The 21,425-nt window shown below is 45.2% G+C and overlaps 1 protein-coding gene across 1 annotated transcript in view; it reads right to left on the bottom strand.

Annotated features, from left to right (window-relative positions):
* The window catches only part of UNC80 (unc-80 homolog, NALCN channel complex subunit), a 91,211-nt gene that overhangs the window by 19,732 nt on the left and 50,054 nt on the right, over positions 1 to 21,425 (bottom strand). Inside the window, exons 34-53 of the mRNA XM_050987536.1 lie at positions 20,904 to 21,090; positions 19,644 to 19,775; positions 19,018 to 19,161; positions 17,622 to 17,722; positions 16,039 to 16,125; positions 15,108 to 15,291; positions 14,423 to 14,517; positions 13,440 to 13,529; positions 12,981 to 13,082; positions 12,175 to 12,355; positions 10,611 to 10,879; positions 9,821 to 9,955; positions 9,023 to 9,161; positions 7,962 to 8,058; positions 7,259 to 7,429; positions 6,965 to 7,057; positions 4,892 to 4,927; positions 4,360 to 4,578; positions 3,165 to 3,365; positions 503 to 626 (exon numbers count right to left, since the gene is read on the bottom strand). Coding sequence (XP_050843493.1) covers positions 503 to 626; positions 3,165 to 3,365; positions 4,360 to 4,578; positions 4,892 to 4,927; positions 6,965 to 7,057; positions 7,259 to 7,429; positions 7,962 to 8,058; positions 9,023 to 9,161; positions 9,821 to 9,955; positions 10,611 to 10,879; positions 12,175 to 12,355; positions 12,981 to 13,082; positions 13,440 to 13,529; positions 14,423 to 14,517; positions 15,108 to 15,291; positions 16,039 to 16,125; positions 17,622 to 17,722; positions 19,018 to 19,161; positions 19,644 to 19,775; positions 20,904 to 21,090 — 2,787 coding nt within the window. The remainder of the gene's footprint in view (positions 1 to 502; positions 627 to 3,164; positions 3,366 to 4,359; positions 4,579 to 4,891; positions 4,928 to 6,964; positions 7,058 to 7,258; positions 7,430 to 7,961; positions 8,059 to 9,022; positions 9,162 to 9,820; positions 9,956 to 10,610; positions 10,880 to 12,174; positions 12,356 to 12,980; positions 13,083 to 13,439; positions 13,530 to 14,422; positions 14,518 to 15,107; positions 15,292 to 16,038; positions 16,126 to 17,621; positions 17,723 to 19,017; positions 19,162 to 19,643; positions 19,776 to 20,903; positions 21,091 to 21,425) is intronic.

Genomic DNA, 21,425 nt, shown 5'->3' with positions numbered 1-21,425 from the left:
GTGCAAACCTGTACTAGATCAAGCCAGGGACATTACAAATAGTGGAGTCAATTCACCTTGCAAACCCTTCTGACTATGCAGCACCCGCTGGCCTCTGACAGAGCTGCCAGGGCCCTCCCCACTGGGGACGGTAGGTATCCCCAGTGCCACCCTCTCCCCATCTCTACCAGGTGTGTGCAGTCTCCACCACCCCACTCTCCAACTTGCAGCCCTCAGCTCTCAGCTCAGTCTGGCAAAGGTGGATCTTCAAAGTGGTGCGTGGGAAGGGATGGAAAAGAAATCGCTCGACCGCTGCTGTCGGTCACAGTATCTCCCCATGCACCACTTCAAAAATGAACCTTCCTGTCTCTGGTGTCACCTGCAGAGTCCCCTTGTGAGGGGTAAAGGGGACAGGCAAAATGACAGGAATGGGAATAAACTGTCATCTTCAGTCCAGAGAAACCAACAGCAGGGAGAAGGAAGGTTTAGCAAAGGTTCATGGGGTTGCCGCTCGGCTACTCACCAGATTGACACAGACATTGATCAGAGACCTAAGGTGAGGCAGGAAGGATATGATAGGCTGCCTCTGAAGTGTCAAACAAACCCCTTCAATCAAACTGCTGGCAGGCTCCCACTCAACCTGGCGCCTGCAATACAACAGTAGGTGCCATTAGCCGCGGGCTCCTGCCCCCCACCAGACGCCCAGACACGGCGACCGACACACAGTGACAGACGTGTCACACAGCCACGATGGGTGTCCGGGAGCAGCACGGAGTGCCCGCCTGGAGAGCGCTGGTCCGGGAGGGCACAGAGGCACAGAGCACAGCGCAGAGACGAGAGACGCGGCACAGCGGGCTGGGGCTGCCCACACACACCTCTCCCCTCACGGCAGCAGCGGGGCGGGAGCTCAGCTCACTCCCTGATGCTTCCCTGCCGCTGAGGAGGGAGGCCACACAGCGGCCTGAGGTGTGCCTGTGTGGGGAGAGGCACGGAGCAGAGACGAGAGAAGCGGCACAGCGGGCTGGGGCTGCCCACACACACCTCTCCCCTCACGGCGGGAGCTCAGCTCACTCCCTGATGCTTCCCTGCCGCTGAGGAGAGAGGCCACACAGCGGCCTGAGGTGTGCCTGTGTGGGGAGAGGCACAGAGGCACGGAGCAGAGACGAGAGACGCGGCACAGCGGGCTGGGGCTGCCCACACACACCTCTCCCCTCACGGCGGGAGCTGCTCTCACTCCCTGGTGCTTCCCTGCCGCTAAGGAGGGAGGCCACACAGCGGCCTGAGGTGTGCCTGTGTGGGGAAAGGTCTGCCGTGCCGAGACCATCACTCCATCTCGTGTGGCTCAGGAGCAAACCCCGTCAGCCTGAGTGCCCTCTGTGGGATCCTCTGCAGCTCCTCTGGCTGCTCCACAGTGTCACTCCCAGACACTGCCCTAAAAGTAAACTGGCCCAGCTGTATAACCTTCATCTCCACCTCCTGCAGCACAGGAGGTGAAGTCCTTCATTCCAGGATCCTTTCTTCCCTGACACTTTGCTTTCTTCACCAAAAGAAAATTTAGGGATTATGCCAGATGCTGAAAGGATTTCCCTTCCTAATCATAAGCATAGGTAACATCAAAGTGGTTCACCCTCTTCATCTCAGGGCCTGACTCTGCAGGCATTGTAGTTCACAAGCCAGCAGCTGACTGCATTTACTGGCACAGAAAGACAAAAGGCTGGCACTGCTTGCTAGCTCAAGCCTCAAACAATATCCCAGTCAAACTCTTCAAGTGACTTCTCAGAGCCACATGGGGAATCAAGTGTTCGCTATGCAAGCTCTTCTCCAGACCAACATAAATCTCACCTTTGTGCATCTACTGTCACTAAATCCCCAGAATAGTGGTTTGTTCTTGTTCTTACACACCCACTGATTCCAGCAGGCACTGGCTTTGGAGTGGGATGCCCACAGGAGGCAGTGTGTGAGATTCTGATCCTGAGTACCCCAAGGGATGGCTCCTGGGCTCCTGCATCCCAAAGAGACTGCTTGACTCAGTGATGCTCAAATCTAGTTGCTGCATTTGGTCCAGAGCCTTTGCTGTCCTTTTGTGGACAAAAGAGTAATTTAAGCCAAGCATAGGTACAGGCATAGAAAGAGAGAATATGAAAGGAATTATAATTTATGGGCGTCCATTCAGCTTACATGAGGAAGAAAGATCTTCAGGAACAGAAACCCCTATCTACCTTTGAGGCAGAAGAAAGTATGAGTGGAGAAAGAAGGAATGAATGAGAAGCAGACAAGACATGGCAAAGAATCAAACCACAGGACAGAGAAGCACCAAAATTTCTGCCTCTGAATTCCCTAGAAGGGTGGAGTTTTTTGAAGCAGTTTTTGAGTTCCTTTTTTCAGCCAAAGAAAACGATAGTGATGCCAGAATGAAGATATCACCTCCCTATTATTGTTCCATCTTTGATTCCTACTGGGACATAATTCTGATATTCTCTAACATGATTTGGCTTCTCAGCTGAGACTGCCAATGAAGTGCCATTCAAGCAGTTGAGGACATATGCCCAGGAGGGTGACTGAGACTAATGCCTCTTTTTACTCAGATCACAGGAAAATTCACAGTTCTGAGTGATTTTATACCACCCAGACTGGATTTGTACCACTGCCTCCAATCAGGGATGCTCCACAGTCAATATTTCTTGAAGTTGCCAAAGCCTGTAATGCCACTGTGTGATCTACCAGGCTTCCACTAGGCATGGACCTGAAGCAGCTGAGGCAGTTCTTTGCCTTTTACTAGGGAGCAATCAGAATCTACTGCATAGCTCCTGACTATTTCTATCTTTACAGAGGACATAACAGTGTTGCCATGCTAGAAATACTCTTACTGCAGTCTAACTTTCTGTTAGAAAACTCACAGCAGAAGTTAATTAAAAGGGCAATGAGATGGGAAAAAATCTGAAGACTTCTTTTCAGGAAATAAAAATTATGTTTCTGGAAGTTCTCTCTTTAGCTATTAATTCATGCTGCTACCAGAAGACACAACAAAAACATCAACATAAACACACTTACAGAGATAAAAACACCTGCAATTTTCTGGTGTGTTGTAAAGGCTCACTGCAACATGACAGCAGATGACGTACCCACACTTCAAGGCTTGCAACATCAGAAAGGGACCCCAGAGGGTTTCCGGAGTACCTGCTCACCTCAGAGTAGGCATCTTGTGAATTTTATTGAACATACGATCCAATCTCTTTAGGATGAGGATCAGGGCAGGTCTCACCGCCTCGGCTGTCCAGTCAGTGATGGGCAGCATCTCCATGATGTAGCGCCGGAGCCCGCGGCTCTCCATGGTCTGCGTGTCGTAAGGAGCCAGCTTCAGCAGGGAGTGGGCGATTTCTGCCAGCCTGAAACCACGGGGCATCAGGAGAAAAGTAAATACAACCTGCATTCCTGTGTCCGTTCTTTTGCTTCTTTGCTGCCAAGGTCGGGATTCAATAGCAAGATGGTGTTTCTTGTTGGGACTCAGGTGTTTATTAGTTCTTATCTATGTTACAGTCTCACAAACCATGAGTCCTACAGCACTTCCCTCTAACAAAGTAAAAATGGAGCCACATCTCTTTTTCTACAAGGCCTTTCAAGGATAAACTGTCCCTTTAAGAAATGACACCTAAATTATTTTTACTTTTAACCCAATAACCAACCACCCATGCCCACAATGCTGATTTTTTTTATCCAGTTACACAATACCACCCAAACAATCTGCCTAGTAATATCAAGGGCAAGAAGTTCCTCAGATTAACCAAAAGTAGTATAAAATTGGGTTTTTATCCAGTATTTCTTTATTTTTCCTTTTTTTAAACTGCTTTGTCCTACTATGAAGTAGGTCTGCTTTCTTTGCAGTGATTATCCAACCTGTGAGCTGGACTCAGTGCAGCAATTCAGGAAAAAACTTCTCCATCTGCTGCATCACATGCTGAGGTTCTGGGCTGTAAATGCCCTCTGTCCCATCCTTCCCTGTATTTCAGGCACTTAGAAAGTGGCTGTTGTGCTTTTCTTGCCTGTGAGCTGCTGGCTCTGATGCACAGTGCCCCTGGAGAGGATAAATGTTGTATTCAACCAGGTAGGCAGCTTCTCCAGCCCTTGCCCTGCACAGACAGACTTATCTTGTCCTGATATATCAGAGGGAGCTGTTTCAGATGGGGGTCAGAACGAAACCTTAAGAAATCTTCTTTATACACAAGCAGCATCAGGACAATCTAAGGAACGTCCAAAACAGCTCTGCATGTTTCAGACAAAAACATGCAACTACACAACCAAAAAGTGATTCCATCTGTTATTATGAAAAAGACAGGAATCCCCCTGAGATGAACAAGTAAAAGCAGAATGCCTGTGGAATACCTCATGTGGGACTTCACATCCAGCAGCTCCAGAGAAGTCACTCGGGGCTCACCAGCCAGATTCTGCAAAATCTTCAGCCTCGGACCGCAGTGCTTGTAGAACTCTGTGCAGATATTCAGCAACGACTCCCGGGGTCTCCTGAACTCCTCTCTGGCAATTCTTTCATCCAGCTCCTCTCGGGGAAGACCCTGGCCCTCCTCCATTAAGTGAAGGTTCTCCCTGGAGGATACAAAGTAAGACACAGTAGAGGGTGTTATGTGCTGTGGATCATCGAGGATAGATTACAACAACCTCTTCATCTTCTTTTTGCAACAGATGCTTTCCTCTGCAAGTGAAAGAAAGGTAGTTGCATCTGCAATTGAGAAACAAAAAAAGGGAAGTTATAATCTTCCAAGTCTTGCTAAAAATGTAAATATTTTCTGTATCAACTGTCTTTTGATACCTTCCCTGAAAAAAGGCTGCCTGTCACAGCAACCGTATGTGGGAATTTTCATCAGACATCGGAGGAGACTGGGATAAAATTTTACTGTACCTGATAAAGTGTAGTTTGGCTCCCTGTTCTGGGTACCTGGGAAAACAGAAACAGTGAGGTTGCAAACAGCAACTCAGTAGTGCCTAAACTTGCCTTACCTAGAAGAAAGTGACACTGTTCTAGCCCAGAAGTTTATGCACCATAGTCAGGATGGTATCTTGAGTCACTGGAATAATGCCTACACATAGTTACTGACCACACTGAATTGCCTTTATCTCCCAACTTCCATCAAAAAACCATATTCCTAGAGTTATTTGCCTTATTCTGAAAGGAAAAAGTCAGGCTTAAAAACCATAGCTCTCTTCAAGTGATTTCTCTTACTGATTTTCACCCCAGTGCTCAGTCTCTTTCACTAAACCAGAGCTCACCAAGTGAAAAGAATACCTCAGTGGGTTTTTTTGTTTTGTTTTGTTTTATTGTCATTTTCTCTTGTTACTTCTTATTGAGAAAGCGTTAATAGACCCTGCACCATTTGGCTACCATGTCCAAGGCTTGAACAGTAATCATTCTAACATTGTGAGACTCCTGCTGTTGCTAGCAGATGTCTGTTGCAATGATAACACAACAGAGGAAACAAGTGCAGGAAACCCAGAGCAGTACAAAAATACTTTGGATCAGAGGCTGAATGTCTGATAATGAGAAAAATCTGGAAATATAAATCAAGATGCCTGAGTCACACTGCACTGGGAATGTCTACGTTGTCCATCAGCAGAGACATATTAACTGCTCTCCAAAATAGCAGATAGGTAATAAAGTACTACTTTCCATTACACCTTATTCTCCTTAGACTGAGCAATATTGCAAATGAGGTAAATGGCATATGCCACTTCAGACTTTGGCATGTCTGGTATATCTGCTGGTTTCCTGTCTGGAGTTTATCTGCTTCTCAGATCAGGGATTGAAAGTCAAACCCATGTTTTAACCATGACTGAATAGATTTTAAAGAATAACAGACTCATGCCAGGAGTTACCAACCAAGATGTGTACACATTTATAAACTGACATAATAGCCCTTTGATTGTCCATGCAGAAATTGATTTCTAAATCCCTTGAATTAAAAAAAAAATAGGTAAAAACTTGAAAAACTCCAGAAAAACAGCTACCCCAGCTTTTGCTAGGCTACAATTCCCCTTCCAGGTCAGTACAAACATTCAGATTTTTAGCCCACTAAGGCATAGTCTGGCCAGGAGAAGGCAGGAATGTCTGCTGCATAAAAAACTTCACAATCCCAAATGCTTGTGGGTGGATTAATCCCTTTCTCCATGACCAAGTAAATTGTCAGTGGCCTTGTCTAATTTGCAGCAGCCTAACTGGAATGGCCACTATGGAGGAGAATTACAGTTCACTGGTGCCATGTACTTCTTTGTTTCCTTCTTCTGTGAGAAAGTTCTTTGGTGTTTTGTTTTGTTGGGGTTTGGGGTTTTTTTTTAAAGAAGGACAAGAATATTTCCTGGCATTCTTTTGACTTCTCTCAAGCTGTCAGTTACCCTTCCTCTGCTCTCTGTAACTGCAAAAAACCCCCAGACCAATGTGGAGGAAAGACATTACAGGAAATGCACAAGAAAATGGGAAAGGGAGCAAAATAAGACTAGAGGGTGTGCCAGTGTCTGAGAGCCTCAGCTGGTAGGCAGTTTGTGTTTGTACAGGTGTTCAGCCCCTTAGAACAAGGCCAGAAGGATCTGACCCTTCTGCTGGCCAAGCATGCTCTGCCCACTGGTCACTTTGACACTGGACTCAGCAGGAAGCAAAGCAGAGAATGAGAGAGCTTCAGCAACATACTTCTAGAGGGCAGAAAGGGCAATGAGTCATTTAGGATGTGTGTCCTCCATTTTGATACTCTGGTCTTCTGTGGTTTTAAACTAGAAATCCTAGTCTTGGGTGGTTTGGTTATTATCAGAAATGCAGCCCTGGGGAACGTGCTCTTTGGATGTGACTGTTTTCTCCCCCAGTCCAGTACCCAGAGCACTCCCTCAAGCTGTCTGAGGCCAAGCAATGAGATATTACCTTACTAAAAAAATCAAACAGAACAAACACAACTGTCTCAGAAAATGAAAAAAGAAAGAAAAGCCTTACCTGGTGTTCACACCTGCTGACATGGTGTGGTTTGCTGTTGTGGTCCCTTTATGGCCTTGGTCACATCGACTCATCTGTGGGGCAGTCATAGGCCTGGCAGAGAGAGGGTGAACAGGACACTACACATTAAACCTAACCAGCACACAGAAATTCTGCTTTTCCTCTCAGAACTTGCACTAATTTTACCAAGTCTGAAAAACTCAAGCTAAGCTGCGTGTTGTGGCCTCCTGGGCACTCTCTGTCCCTGCACAGACAAGCAAATGCAGGCTCAGCCCCCTGGCCCACGTGTGTTACCTGGTGAGAACTTCTACACTGTACAGGAGGGCTTGCAAAGAGGTGGCAAGGGCACCCATGGAAGCAATCTCCTCACGAGCTGCTGTCCCTGTGTCCACCTGAGAGGTCTGGCGCTTCAGCTTCTGCAAGTAACAGGGAACCAGGGCTTCCAGGACCATCAGCATCTGGAGGCTGGGAAAATAACAATCTTTGGTCTATCTTGTCATTCCTGAACTCACATCATCTATCTGAAGACCCAGGTTTCTGTCTGAAGACCCTGGATCTGTGACTAGGCAATGATTTCATTGCTTCTCACTAGAAGTCTTGAGCCAAAGAAACAGTTGGATTAGGAACTTCAGGGGGAAACTAGATGATGCATGAAGCAATAATAACAATAATGATAAAAACCACAATAATAATAATAATAATAATAATCATCATCATCATCATCATCATCCCTCGACTTTTGGGTACCTTCCAAATATGTCATCCATTTGTTAACAAGTATTTTCCCTTCCAAAGACTCTTTTCTTCCCTGATTCCCTCTTGCAAGCTGACATATGTACTTTGGAGCTGGTGTTACCCCTTCTTGCCCTCAGAGAAGCCCCACACTTGGAATTCTTCATCCTCTGCCTCCATTTGCCAGCCTTGCTTTCACATACCATAGGCAGCTTTTATGCCTGTTCTTTGTGAGCGCGCACAAATCAAGAGAACAGATTTTCACCTTCTGAATGACTCAGGAGCATAAGCCACCACTGTCACACACAGCTTGATGGCTTCACTGATGGAAAAGGTCAGATCTTCATTCCCATAGCAGAAGTCTGAGGGAGTAAAGAAATATGAGAGGACTGTCACACAATCATACTAAGTATGAAGGGAGCTAACACATTTCCTTTTCCCCCTCTCCTCTTGCTTGCTGTTCATGTTAACAATGCCCAATAGGCTTTTGGACAGATAAAAATCTGTCTCTGTAAGAGAAATAAAATGCTGCATCCCTCCTTGAATCCTACTGCCCAGGAACTCAGTAGGTGAAACAGCTCTGAGCAGGTCACCAGCTGCTGAGCAAAATACCTGCAGAGTCCTGCTTCAAACATCACCCATCAAAAGCTGAGTCTTAACCTCATGTATGGCAAGGACATATGTCAAATTAATGATCATTTTTATGCTTTTTCTTCGATGTTCCAACCACACAAAAAGTAATGCTGATGCACCACTGATGGTAAAAAACAGTTTTATATCTCAAAAATCAAGCTCCTTTTATACTCATAGCCACAGAGGTGCCAGCACAGAAGTGACTCTGTTTTGCTAGTGATTTCAGAAAAAGATTTCAACAGCATTTAAGTCACATACTACAAATATCACTTTGGGCATAGTTAGTTCCGGCCATTAAGAAACCAGAAATAATAATATTTGTAGAAAAATAATATTTTTAATAGAACTATAGTCCTGTTTTCAGAAGTGACTTTGGGCAGGAGCCCAAATCAAAGTTAAGGTCCTAAAACATGTAAGTCATAATTCTCATCTTCATATGGAAGATACCAGACACACAACATACTTATATAAAGTAGCTTTGCAATAAAATTAATGAATAATTCCCCTCCTGCAGAAAATATCAAAAGGATTATGGTGATAAAGCCAGTCTTAAAAGCCCCATGAAGCACAGGAGACAGATAGGACATTCCTAAAGAAGAGAAGGGCTCTGAAAAAAATCATGCTGCATGAAATGTCTGTTGAATCAATAAACAATAAACCAGAATTAGTGAATAAAGGGTGCTTTACTATTACCTAATGACTTGAGAGGCTTTTCTGCTTTCACCAGCTCTAAGATGTCCAAAATGTCTGGAGTATCTCCCTCCAAAGACTGCAGCAGGTCAAACAGGCACTGAGCTGACACTCCTTTGCTGGTTCCATTGTTTGTAACATCCTGTTCCAACAAGAGACATTCTTGTCATCCCAGCAAGAACATTTATCTGGAGATGTGGATGACCTGTGCTTTCAACAAAGGGTCCACATGGAGGTCAAGAACTCAATGCTTTCAACCAGTGAGCCTTGCCTGGCTCAAGAGACTGATGCTACAGTGGGAGCAGGATCTGAAAACTGCACACAGACCTTTACTGCCATGTGAAGGACAAAGATAGGTGTGCTGACTTCAAATTAAGATCCCATTAACAGGCCTAAAATGTTAGAATATCATTAATGAAGATTTCAAAACATGGCTAATCTAGTCTTAGACTTCACATGTACTAAAACGTGGTATTAAGCCTTTAATTCCTATTGCTGGATTCTAAGAATGGATTTGCATTTAAAAAGAGTTATAAGCCATTATAACTCTTTAAATAAACATATAAGTATTTTTATAATTTATTTATGCACAGAAATTTAAAGTGAGACCATATTTACTGGCCTGGACACCAGCAGCCTGCCATCTCAGCACCCTGTTCCATAAAGTGACGCACAGAAGCGTGCAGAAATAAATCAGGGCCTGGTTCTGTGCAGCACCGAGTGCTCTCTGCCTGTGACTCTTGATGGGGGGTGGCTGCACTCACAAGCTTCCCCCCAGACAGGAGGATGGCTCTGACTCACAGGGAACTCCAGGAGAGGGGCCACGCTGGCAAAGAGCTGCAGGATGAAGGGCTTGCGGTGCAGGACGTAGAACTGGCGGCAGGCGAACTCGATGGCCTGGCGCAGCTGCGGGTTGCTCTCGTAGTCGGAGTACACCTGGGCACATGGGAAAGGACATGGAGGCTCTGCTCTAGCTCTTCACCTCCTGAGCCCAGCCTGGACCAACTTCAGCACTGGCCTTCCTGATAGGTTTGTCTAACACACTGTTAAGGATGGAGATGGGACCACCCCTCTCTTGCAATGCATTTCATGGTGTTTTAGGTCACAAGATGTGCCTGGGGCTGTGTATTCCAGGAAGGAAAACAGATATTTATTTACTTAACACAAAGGAGAACAGAAAATTTAGTAATTTACTCAAGTAGGAAATAGAAAGCTCCTTTGGGCCATCCCACTGCTGCCTTCTTGGGGAATCTAAAAGCCCTCCTGAGGACTCAGCAGATAGAAGTTTCCCTGTTGTCAATTCCATCATGGAATCACAGACTGAGCTTTAAAGCCCATCCAGCTCCACCCTGTGCCATTGGCCGGGGACACTTTCCATTATCCCAGGTTGCTCCAAGCCCTGTTCAAGCTGACCTTGAACACTCACGGGGATGGGGCAGCCACAGCTTCTCTGGGCAACCTGTGCCAGGACCTCAGCAGGCTCACAGGGAAAAACTCACGGGAAGTTCTTCTCACAGGAAATATTTCCTACCAAGTTCTGAGCTGCAGCTGCTCCCAGCATTCCCTGGAATTGCCCCTGGGCATGGCTCACCTGCAGCATGCTGGGCAGCACCCACTGGTAGCCACTGAGGGAGAAGAGGTGGTTGAAGTGCACGGCCGTGTTGATGACGGTGGCGGCGTACTGCCTGAGCAGGGCACTGTCCTCAGGGTGCAGGATCAGGGCACCGTTGAACACGTTCAGGAACAGCATGATCTCATCCCCCCATGGGAACTCGCTGGGCATGCCAAGGAACATCTCTTCCAGCAGCTTAATCCACAAGCTTTTCTGAAGGGTGTCTAGACCAAAGAGCTCTTTGCCAGCTGCAGGGGAGAAGAGCAGTCAACAGCAGTCAGCTCTGTCCACCACAGCCAGCCTCACCTCACTGCAAAGAACAACCCCACAACCATCCCACGACCCCATGACCATCCTTCTGCCTTTTAAAAATTTTTTCGCCCATCCTGTGTTTCTTTAAGTGCCCACAGGGCTTCAGCAAACCTCGACTGAAAGCATCAATAGGAAGACAAAGGATGATAAATATCACACAGTTCATTAATCTGCTGGTTGGCCACTCTTCCCTTGAAAAGTGGAAGATCTGAGCTTGTACATGCATCATCTGCCATACACAGAGGCTGTGCAGATTTGTGCTCAGGTTTTATGTCCCAGGTGTCCCACACATTACAGGAAACTGATGCAGGGTTACAATAATTCTTCTGAATTCAAGTGCCCTTAGGGCTGGTACAGAATTACCACTGTGCAACAATGGCCTATTTAACATCAGGCTGGAAACCCTGCTTTACATCCAGAGCAAAGTTTCTGTGTAGACATTTTCTTTATCCCTGCTGCAGAATTTGCTCAGTCTTCCTTGGATGTCGACTGCTTCCTCAAAACAGATAGCAAAGAACTTTGAGCAATCCTTTTTTGGTAGTCTCATGCATAACTTTAATACTAAATTAAAACTTATTCTCATTCGGGTCCAAAGCAAGCAGCCTTGCCTGGAGAATTCCAACAGTGAAGCCCTTTCTGCTGCTCTGTATCAGTTTCCCTAGGAAGAGATTCATCAGCTTCCAGAAAAGCTGCAAGCCTGAGTGTTTCTAAGGCAAAAGAAGCACTCACTGTGATGCCTCTTAAGGGGCTGGAAGAGAGGCTAGACAGAGTTAAGAGGAATAAAGAGGATATTTATTGAAGTGCCTTCAAAGGCCACACCCTGGCAGTACCTGAGCCACAGCTGTGGCTCTGCCTGGATGGCTCCAAGATGGAAGCAAAAGAGGGCTTTGTCACAAGATCTCCCATTTTTATAAGTTTTGGTCCGTTAGCATATTGGAGTTAATTGTCCAATTACAGCTCTAGCCCATGAAGCCCCATCCTTCTTGTTTTTCTCTCTTCAGTCCATGGTATTTCTGCTCTTGGGCCTGAGATTTGGATCAGTCATCCTCGAGAAGGAATTGTTTTGTCTCCCTGCTCTGTGAGGAGAGCTCACCATGCCCTAATATGAAGCCCAGACCCACACACTAAAGCAGCACAGAATCTGAAAAACATAAAAGCTCAAACCTGAGGCATCAACTGAAACCCTGTGTGCCTTGTCCAGCTGTCCAGGAGAGCTGCCAGGAGCTCTTACCTTGGGGGTCACTGAAGAGCGAGAACTCGGCGTCGATGGCGCTGCGGGGGAAGGAGGGCAGGCGGAGCAGGTCCTCCTGGAGCATGGACACGTGGGACTGCTTGTGGGCTGGAGGGATCTTCTGGGTCAGTGAGATCAGGAACAGCACCCGCCCCACCTCCTCCAGCTTGCGGGTGAACACCTGCCAGGGAAACAGAGACCAAGGTCAGCCTAATCCAGAAACTTCTAAAATGCCCATGACTTCAGCACGTTCATTTCTAGGGCTTGCTCTTGACAAGGTTTCTGGTGTTGAGATGACTCTGAGGTGATAGAGAGTCTTTTTTTCCCAGCCTTAAGACTGAGGAAGAAGACAGGATTCTTTGGCTCTCGTTCTCGAGGTTGTTTTGTTTTGTTTTTTTAATCTATAACATTTTTTCTCTGCTTTATAGCTGCCTTTTATAACCACTCATGATGGTATTTTCCTGTTCTCAGTAAGAACACAAGTACAATAGCTGATTTTTGGCTACAAAAGTACAACTGTTGCTACTAAATGCATAATGCTTAAGCACATTCCTGCACTTCCTTTTTTTAAATTTTCTGCAAAATGATCCACCTAAAAGGAAACTGGCTGGACAGAGTTGGAGAGGGGGAATTCACATCCCACTCTAATCTTCCTGCAATAATGTACAGAATATATGGCCCCAAGGCAGATTTCACCCAGCAAAGCTCTTGATCTGCATGCAGCATGAGAGAAAGCATTTAAAAGGAAAAAATATATATATTTTCAGGGTTTGTTTCTAGTTAGAGGTATTTGGTGGCAGAGTTACCTGTTTCTGAATGAGCTCTTGACCCTTTTCTGGATGCATCTGCACCAGGTTGAGCTGGGGAGAAACTGACCTCCGGAAAGGATAAATATCACGGACGTAGGTCTGCCAGGAAAGGGGAAAAATGTATTTTAAACACATGTAATCACTATGGCATCACTCAACAGAATGGAGAAAAGGGCCCTTTAGCCCTTTCTGAAGGGCAGGGGCTTTCAGACAGTGTCAGGCCTCGTGGGAGACCACAAACAGAAGAGAAATTTTATCTGTTCTAAGAAAACTTGACATTCTTGTCTTCTGCCTCTCCCTCTTCTCTCAAATTCCAATCTTTCACCACACACACCTAAAAATGTGATGCTCACAGGACAGAACTCTATTTATAGGCTGTTTGCTCTCCTTTAGATAACCCTGGTGTTTAAAAGGAAGCAAGATGAAAAGTCCCATGATCTTTCATCTTCGCCTCACCTTGTTGTAATGAATGAGATTCCAACGCTTATCCATTAAAAAATAATGAGAAGACTGAGTTTCAGGTATGTTAAAAAACTCCAAACACTCCTGAAAAGAAAGAAAGCAAAATATCCTGTTACTTTTTAGTTGTTTTGCACAAATACCACAACATCCAAAAGAAGAATATCCATCAAATAATCTCTCTCTAAAGGCACAAACATGCATGCCTCAATCAGACTGGCACCCTGTTGTGGCTTTAATTATTTGTTTCTTTTGTTAATCATGAAGCACCTGAGTATGTTTGTGATAATCAAGGCATGCTGACCTCACAATCCTGAAGACTGGTGTTAATTATCATCTTGATGTTTCATATCACACATATTTGTCTGACTGCATGAACCATATGGGCCTGGGTATTTATTAAGATTTAGTGATAGGTGGTATGCAGAGACACTGAAGTTCTGACCCTTCAAAACACTGAGATGTGATTCCCAGTAAAATTTAACATAGTCAGACAAACTGAAGGCTTTCACAAATCTGTTTCCTATGTGGCTCAGTTAAAACCACCCAGGAAATTTTTGGCAGAAGGAGAAAGTGACTGCATAGCTCCTCGATACCAAAATATAGTTGTGGTTACTGAACCACCATTTTCACTCTGATCTTGATCAGTCTCTCCTCTCTAGTGTTGACAAAACCAAACATTTAAATGATTTGTGTATTTATAAAAGTATACAGCAAATACCCAACAAGCTGCAGTGTCTCCAAATGCAGTTGCATTTGTGAGGTTTGGGATTTCTGTGAGTTCAGAGCATTTCTATTACCCTTAAACGTGGGATGCTGTTTATTGCAAGCAAGCTCCCCTCACAGGCAGACAGACATCCCTGTGAGCAGAATTTCCTTCCCTGACACTGGGACAGGATGATCAGGCAGAATGGATTGCTGGCATCCAGGCATGGCAGGTAAATGTCAGCAGTTTGTCCAGCTCAAACACTCCCTCCTACCTTCAGCAGAGCCTCAAACTGTGTGTCCTCATGCACTGGTAACTGTGTTGGGATGTCACACTCATTCTGTCCGTGCACGACAAGGGTTTTTGTGCCTGGAGGAAGAAAAGTTGTTGCATTCTCCCTGGCCTCTTTGATTAACTCATTTAAAAGAGACTGCCCATGGAGGACGAGTGGTACTTGAAATTCATTCCTGGACAGGCAGACTAAGTGAGTCCTGTCTGGAACCATTAAGCAGTGTTAACAAATTCTGCCACTTTCACATTTAATGAGAAATTGAGCTGTTCTTAAAGGATGAGCTGACTTTAGCAGCTGCTGTCAGCTCTGAGGAAGAAACAGACACAAAAGGTCAAACCTTTATCAGCAAGATATCTCTTGTCTGACTCATGATGCCCAGAGTCTGAATGGCAGAGTTTTACAATCATGCTTCTCCAGCCTTTCACAGCCCAACTGGCACAAAGCTCTGGGCTGAAATACTGGTCTAATTCACTTTCTGTTTGCTTCTTTTAGAGCTCATAAAGTGGTTTTCTGAATCTCAAGGAATCAGCAGTAGAATTTACTGACCGAATACTCAAGTGAGGGGAAACTGCCATTTGTAACAGTTTTTTTTTTGATGTATCTTACTTTTGGTAAACTGGGCCATAAACTTTGAAGTGAAGGAAATGTAAAGACTTATTTCTTATACCTGGCATTGAGGCAGTCACCAGCAGCTTCACTTCACACTGTTCCTTCTTCATGGTCTGTTTGAGGTCCTTGAAGAAGAGTCCTTCAACATAACCCACCACTTCCCAGAGGAAGGTGAGAGTGGCAGAAATGGCATCCATGCCCCATTCACATGGAGTCCGTACAAAATACATGATCAATCCCACCTGCAGGTAACAAGGAAGAGGAATATCAGGGTGTACACGCTTTTTGAACTGTGCAGAGTGTTTTATAGACACAGAATAACAGAATTGCTCTACCTTTCTTCATTCTGAGGAATAAACTCATTAAACGTTCATCCTGAATTTTTATATGTATTAAAGAACAACCTGTAATATTCTTTTTTTTCTAGAGATCATGAGGACTGGGGGCAAAAAGTACTCTTAACTTAAGCACCACTGCAGATGAGGAGAAGGGAGAATGTCTGCAGTTAAAGATTTCCTATTCTTTATGCTCTGAAGTGCTGCCATGTAGACAACTCACAAACTACAGAAGGCTCCCTGGAGAAGCATACACCTTGTCTGCTTCATCTCCTAACTACATTTGTGCACAATCTTGAAATTGTGAAGCTGCTAGATCTGCTCTAGAGGACTGTCTATCAGCAAAGCACTTTCTGAACCCAAATAAAGTAAAATAATTGAAGGTTTCTGGTGCTGGGACCCTTCGAATTGTCTTCAACTCATTGGCCAAGGTTCAGTTCAGAAATCCATCACAGGCTGCTTAGGGGTTTAATAAAAAGAGAAAGGTTCTTTTTCCTCTCCCCAGAAGGAAGGAAAGGCTCGTGGAAGCATCATGGCTTGCACCCACAACCAGGAGCAAGTATGAGCTGTATTAGAAAAATTAAGTGCATTTATTGCACACATGAAGGCAGAGGAGAGATTCTGGGCTGCACAGTGGGCCCACAGGCTACTCACCAAATAGTTAAAGAGGATATGAGATGTCTGGGCAGGAAAGTCTCCAATGTTCAACAAAAGCTTCCTCAGCATATACATCAGCTCATCCTGGAAGAAAAGCAAAAGTTTTTTCTTCCCACCAAAAAGCAAAGAACAGATTTCTCCCTTTTGTCCTTTCTTGCTTTGTTTCTCCCCATTTTTCCACAGTCCCTTTTTCAGCTCTGTCTCTCAGCACACGAAGTCAAACTATACAGCTCTTGCTGCTCCCACATATTGCAGAACAAGGCCCAGGGCACTGCACCCAGGCCAGTGTCTTTCCCATTTACCTCAGAGAGGCCAGTACCTCCTGTTGCAACTTGTGCTGACTGTAACACTACTGATTGTGCACTGCTGTCCCTGGGATTATCCCAGATGATCTGTGAATTCTGGTTCATCTCACCTCAACAGCTGGGGCTGTGGGGTGGGAGGAGTGGACAGAATCTATCTTCCCTTTTTTGGAGAGTGCCTGCCTTAAATGTGGGCTAAGACATTCCTCATGGTGTGAAGGGATTACAGAAGGGACAGAATCTCATTCCTTGTCAGCTAAAGAGACACAGATGGTATCACAAGTGTCTCCTGTGGCCCTTATCCTCCAACCCCACAGCAGGTTTGAGCCAGTGTTGTAGGCATGGATATGCACAGGACAATCCATGCCAGTGATACACCTGTAGGGAAGTACACCTGTCCTCTGTGTTCTGTACCTGTGGTTGCATGAAGAGATGGTGAAACAACAGCTTGCAAAGGCTCAGAGGCCTCTGAGGCTGGACAGATGACAGCTTTCTTCTCAAAGGTACTGAACAAACAACCTCTCTGACCAGAGATGGTGTGGGTGCCCCATCTCTGGAAGTGTTTCAGGGGAGATTCAGAGGGGGTTTGAGCAGCCTGCTGCAGTAAAAGGCATCCCTGCCAGTGGTGGGGGGCTGGAAGTAGGTGATATTTAAAGTTGCTTCCAACCCAAACAATTCTGTGGAACAGACACGACCTTCTGACCTTAAATGAAAGCTTTGTTGGCAATGGCTGAGAAGTCTCAGGAATAGTAAGTCCACCAATACCTGCTTGCTCAAGGAACAAAAGGACATGAACAGCCTTTCCTGACACTTCTCAGGTTTAATATTCATTTTAGAGTCAGTTCTTAGGTAGTGGCTTGAAAGCTGAGGCCAGTGATACTATTGCTATCATACACCAAATATGCAGAAAGTGATATGGAGAGTCTCCCTGCCTTCTACATGGTCAGAATCAGCATGTTTTTCTTGGAAGCAGTCTAATGAGCCACAGAGACACAATGCCACCCCATCTTTCAGAGAACCTGGATAGAGTGAAGGCAATAGTGCCTGTGCCATGTTCACTAAACAGCTGCTCAAAGCTTGGCTTGGAGCAAAAGCTTTGCTTAGTGGTGAGAAATCAGCTGTGTCCTGTTTACATCAGGGGACAAAGACTGAATGATGGCATGCTGCATTATAACAGCAAATGTTCTTTCTCCAGTGATGTCCCTGAAGTGCCTCTGCTGGCAGCTGTGCCCCCCTGCTCTGAGGAGCTGTGTCACTGCTGGGAGGGCCAGAGGGTACCTGTCTGTTGCTGATGGTGAGCTTCTCCAGGAAGTGGCGCAGAACTGTAGAGGGGTCCTCAATCAAGCAGTTCCACAGGACCTGCTGAGCAACAGCACTGACTGTGAGAGAGAAAGGAGACCAAGTCAGAGCCATGAACTGCTATACTTAAAAAACCTTCCTAGTTCTCTTCCTTCCTCTGTCACATTTTATACTGAACACCCAAGACACCATTTGATGCACTGGAATTCCTGGTAACCAGGGCAGTGATCCCAGTAATAATAATCACAGGTTTAATATTTGAACCTTCCCTAACCACTGGTAGTATGACATGAAGCACCTCACAACTATTAAGGAATGATAAAGAAATAACTGATTGGATTTATAACTCCAGATGGACAAAATTCAGCAACTGAGAGACATAAATTCATGTGGTTTGTTTTGTTCATGCACATAAGTTCAATTTCATGGTGATTCATAGAATGATTTGATCTGGTGTTGGTGAAGAGTATTAGATAGTCAGCAGGGAATTGTTTTGATGATCAACTCACTAAAGTGCAATTAATTGCAATTCTCTGAAGGTCAACAACACCACAGAATTGTCCATTAATTTGTTTTCAATACTCAGCTCCTGATCACAAAATCACACATACATTGTTAAGAGGGCTGGCTGCATACAGCTAAAACTGAATACAAAATGTAACAGGGAGTTGAATGCACAGCTAGCTGACATGATGAGGGAGAGATGAAGGAAGCAGAACAGCCCACCATGTAGTAACACTTTCAAATAACAAATACAAGGAAATGTACTCTTAATTTACAAAGACATCTTAGACCATGACCAAAATGTTCAGGTGGTGCTCTGCTTGTTAGAGGAACACAAAAATATGAGTGGGAATAGATCTCCAGAGGTCTTGAAGCTTGGAGCAGGGCTGTCACCTACACCAGGTATGGCAACCATAGATATGACTAGTCAGGGCTTGATAACCCCTGGGCATGGAGAATCAACAGAAATTATGCTCCTGATTATTAACTTCCTTCACAATTTCTAAACTGAACTTCCCAAGCTGTAAACTCTTAAGTCAGTGCTCCTCTAACTCTCTGTTTCCTTTGAATCACACCAAACAAGCCCAGCTTCTACAATTCCTCCTCAAAGAACACTTGTCTTAGGCCTCTTGCCATCCTTGTATCTCCCCACTAGATTTTTTCAGCTTCTCAATATTTCTTTTGAATTAGGGGCATTTTTATGGTCCGGAAAGGGCAAAAGCCCCTCAATGCCAAACACAAATTATGTATAAAATAAAAAGGAAAACCCTATAAAGGTACATTTCTATTGCAAATCTACATTCAAACAATTTTGAAACTGGTTCTGGCATCCTTGAGCAGCAATGCCTTGAAGTTTCATGGAGGTCAGTACCAGCTACTCCATCCTCCCGGACTTCTCCATCTTCCATCAGGTGGACAATGGGGAGCACTGCTGCACAGATGCATGCTGGAAACACAGCCTGGGGTGGCTGGGGCACGTGGTGGTTTGGAGTGTGCTCTGTAGTGTGTTCTTCATCTGGAGCAGTGAGAGGAAGAGGAGTTAGGGAATGCACCGTGCTGCTCTCCAGGCAGGTTGGACAAACATTTCTGTTAGTGGCTCTACATGCAGAGCAAAGATCAGAACACTGTTCACTGCACAGGCATGACAGGTTTGCTGCTATCTCAAAGTACAAATGGAGCCTCCAGCCAATTTCTTGATCAAGAATTTTCACTGTAAATATGTAATTCTTCAATTTACATTTCTTTTCTTGCAGGCAAGCCAGCTCCTTTTGCTAAAATCTCTTTTTTTCAGCTAGAGTGCTCCCTTTAGCACTGCTCTCCAAGAAGAGGAGGCAGGAGGGGGTAAATAAAATAATGAAGGGCAATAACTCATTATAAAGTAGCTCAGGCTTGGGAATATATTTGGCAAAAGGCAACACCAGAACTTTATGGGTCAACAGGAAAGGCTTCCAGTGACTGAAATCCTAGGAGGGAATGCTGCAAAGGGAAGTCACCCACCTTCTGCACTGACTGCTGAGCGCACGGACCACACAGAGCCACGGCGGAAAGAATAATTCCTGTGGGAGGTGCTGGAGGTGCAGGACGGGCTCACCGAGAGGCGGCGGGAGGCCAGGTTGGCAACTTCTTCTACTGACAAAGAGAATAGGAAATGTCAGTCCAAATCCAGCCAGCAGGCTTCGGGGGAGTGTCTGAAGGACAGCAATTGCAACCCAGTCAGAAGGGTGAAGTGTTATACAGGTAATGTGTCAGGAGACACAATTTAAAAGTGTAAAGATCAGTCAGAGAGGAGATTTGCTCATGCTTTGGGAAACAGCAGAACATTGATCTATAAGAGTTTTCAGTGCTCTGGTGCATCACATTTTAACAGAGAAAAACCTGGAAAACCCCTGGAAAAAGCCCTGGAAAACCTCTGGAAAAACCCTATAAACCCCAGAAAAACTCTGGAAAACCCTGGAAAACATCTGGACAAATCCTGGAAAAACCTCTGGAAGATGACAGGAAAAAAAAACCCTGGAAAAGCCCCTGGATAAAGCTTTTCATCCACACCCTGTTAGCCATCATTGCTGCTGGTGCTTGGTTTTTCTTAAGAACTAGGATGTCTGCTCACAGATTTTCCAGGGTGTGCTTAGATCTCATCACCTCTCTACTCACCTAATGGCACAAAGACTTCATTAAAGGCATTCCAAGGTTTGTATTCTGTTAGCCTGGGCCAGTAAAACTCCTCAGCCACAGACTCAGCTTATTGTGACTCGTGTCATGTAACTTGGGCTGTCTCAAAGTCTGGTACTGAGCTTAATCTGGGCTCCCCCAATATTCACCACAAAGGTAGAAAACCCCAAGGACAAGTCAGTATATCCTAAGTTCTGTTTCTAAAGATAGATACAGCCATAGAGCAATTCCTCCCAGCCATTATTATTAATGAGTTAAAGTTAGGAAAGATGGATTTCATTCCTAGTGTTGCATGTGCTCTTGTGTTAAATCCTGCAATTAACTGGGAGCTTTGAGGTATTAAAGGCTGGCAGGTTCCACTGAAGTTGGGGCAGATGGGAGTGTCTTCATCACCCAGTAAGAACTCAATCTGAGATTTTTTTCCCTTTTTTGGTATTAATTTTCAAATGCACTTTTTCTCAATGACTTGGACTCGTCAACAAACGTGGTTGGGACCTTCCTAACACTGAAAATCCATTTTCTTGGGCATCACTGCCATGGGAAATGCTCTCAGGATGCTGGAATGCAGTTCCTGGTGCCAGAGCACACCTTCTTCTTCCTGCTCAGAGCTTGGTGTGCAGGATGGCTCGTAGCAGGCCTCCTGAGTGATGGGGATGGCAGTGATGAGGCTGGCTTCCCTGCCCAGGCGCTTCTTCTCTTCCTCCTGCTGCAGGTTCTTCAGGATATGCTCTGCTCTCTGATGGGAACGTGACACAGCCCGGGCAGAAAAGGACTTCTGTTGGGAGCAAGAGAGAAGAAACACAGCCTGAAGCTGTTCTTAAGATGAACACAGATTTTTTGACAAAGGCTTCACCTCAGTGAAATTCAGCAGCTCAGTTTCTAAATATAAATCAGACTAGTGCCAGCTGAGCAGAGATTCACCAGGAGAATTACTGGAAATAAACCTACAATAAGTTTTGGTGCAAACGCCTCCCAGGAGACACCCTATGAACCAGTGCAGACTAAATTGTCTCTCAGGCAGTTCTAGTGAAAAAATCTTCCCTTGGAGAGAGAGAGAGCAGCTGTGTGCTCCTCAGATCTCAGTCAGTGCCTCTCACAGGGATATGAGGT

This window comes from Serinus canaria (assembly GCF_022539315.1).
Source record: "Serinus canaria isolate serCan28SL12 chromosome 7 unlocalized genomic scaffold, serCan2020 HiC_scaffold_29, whole genome shotgun sequence".
Taxonomy (NCBI): domain Eukaryota; kingdom Metazoa; phylum Chordata; class Aves; order Passeriformes; family Fringillidae; genus Serinus; species Serinus canaria.
Note: the sequence above shows the minus strand (reverse complement) of the source record. Positions and strands in the feature narration are given on the sequence as shown.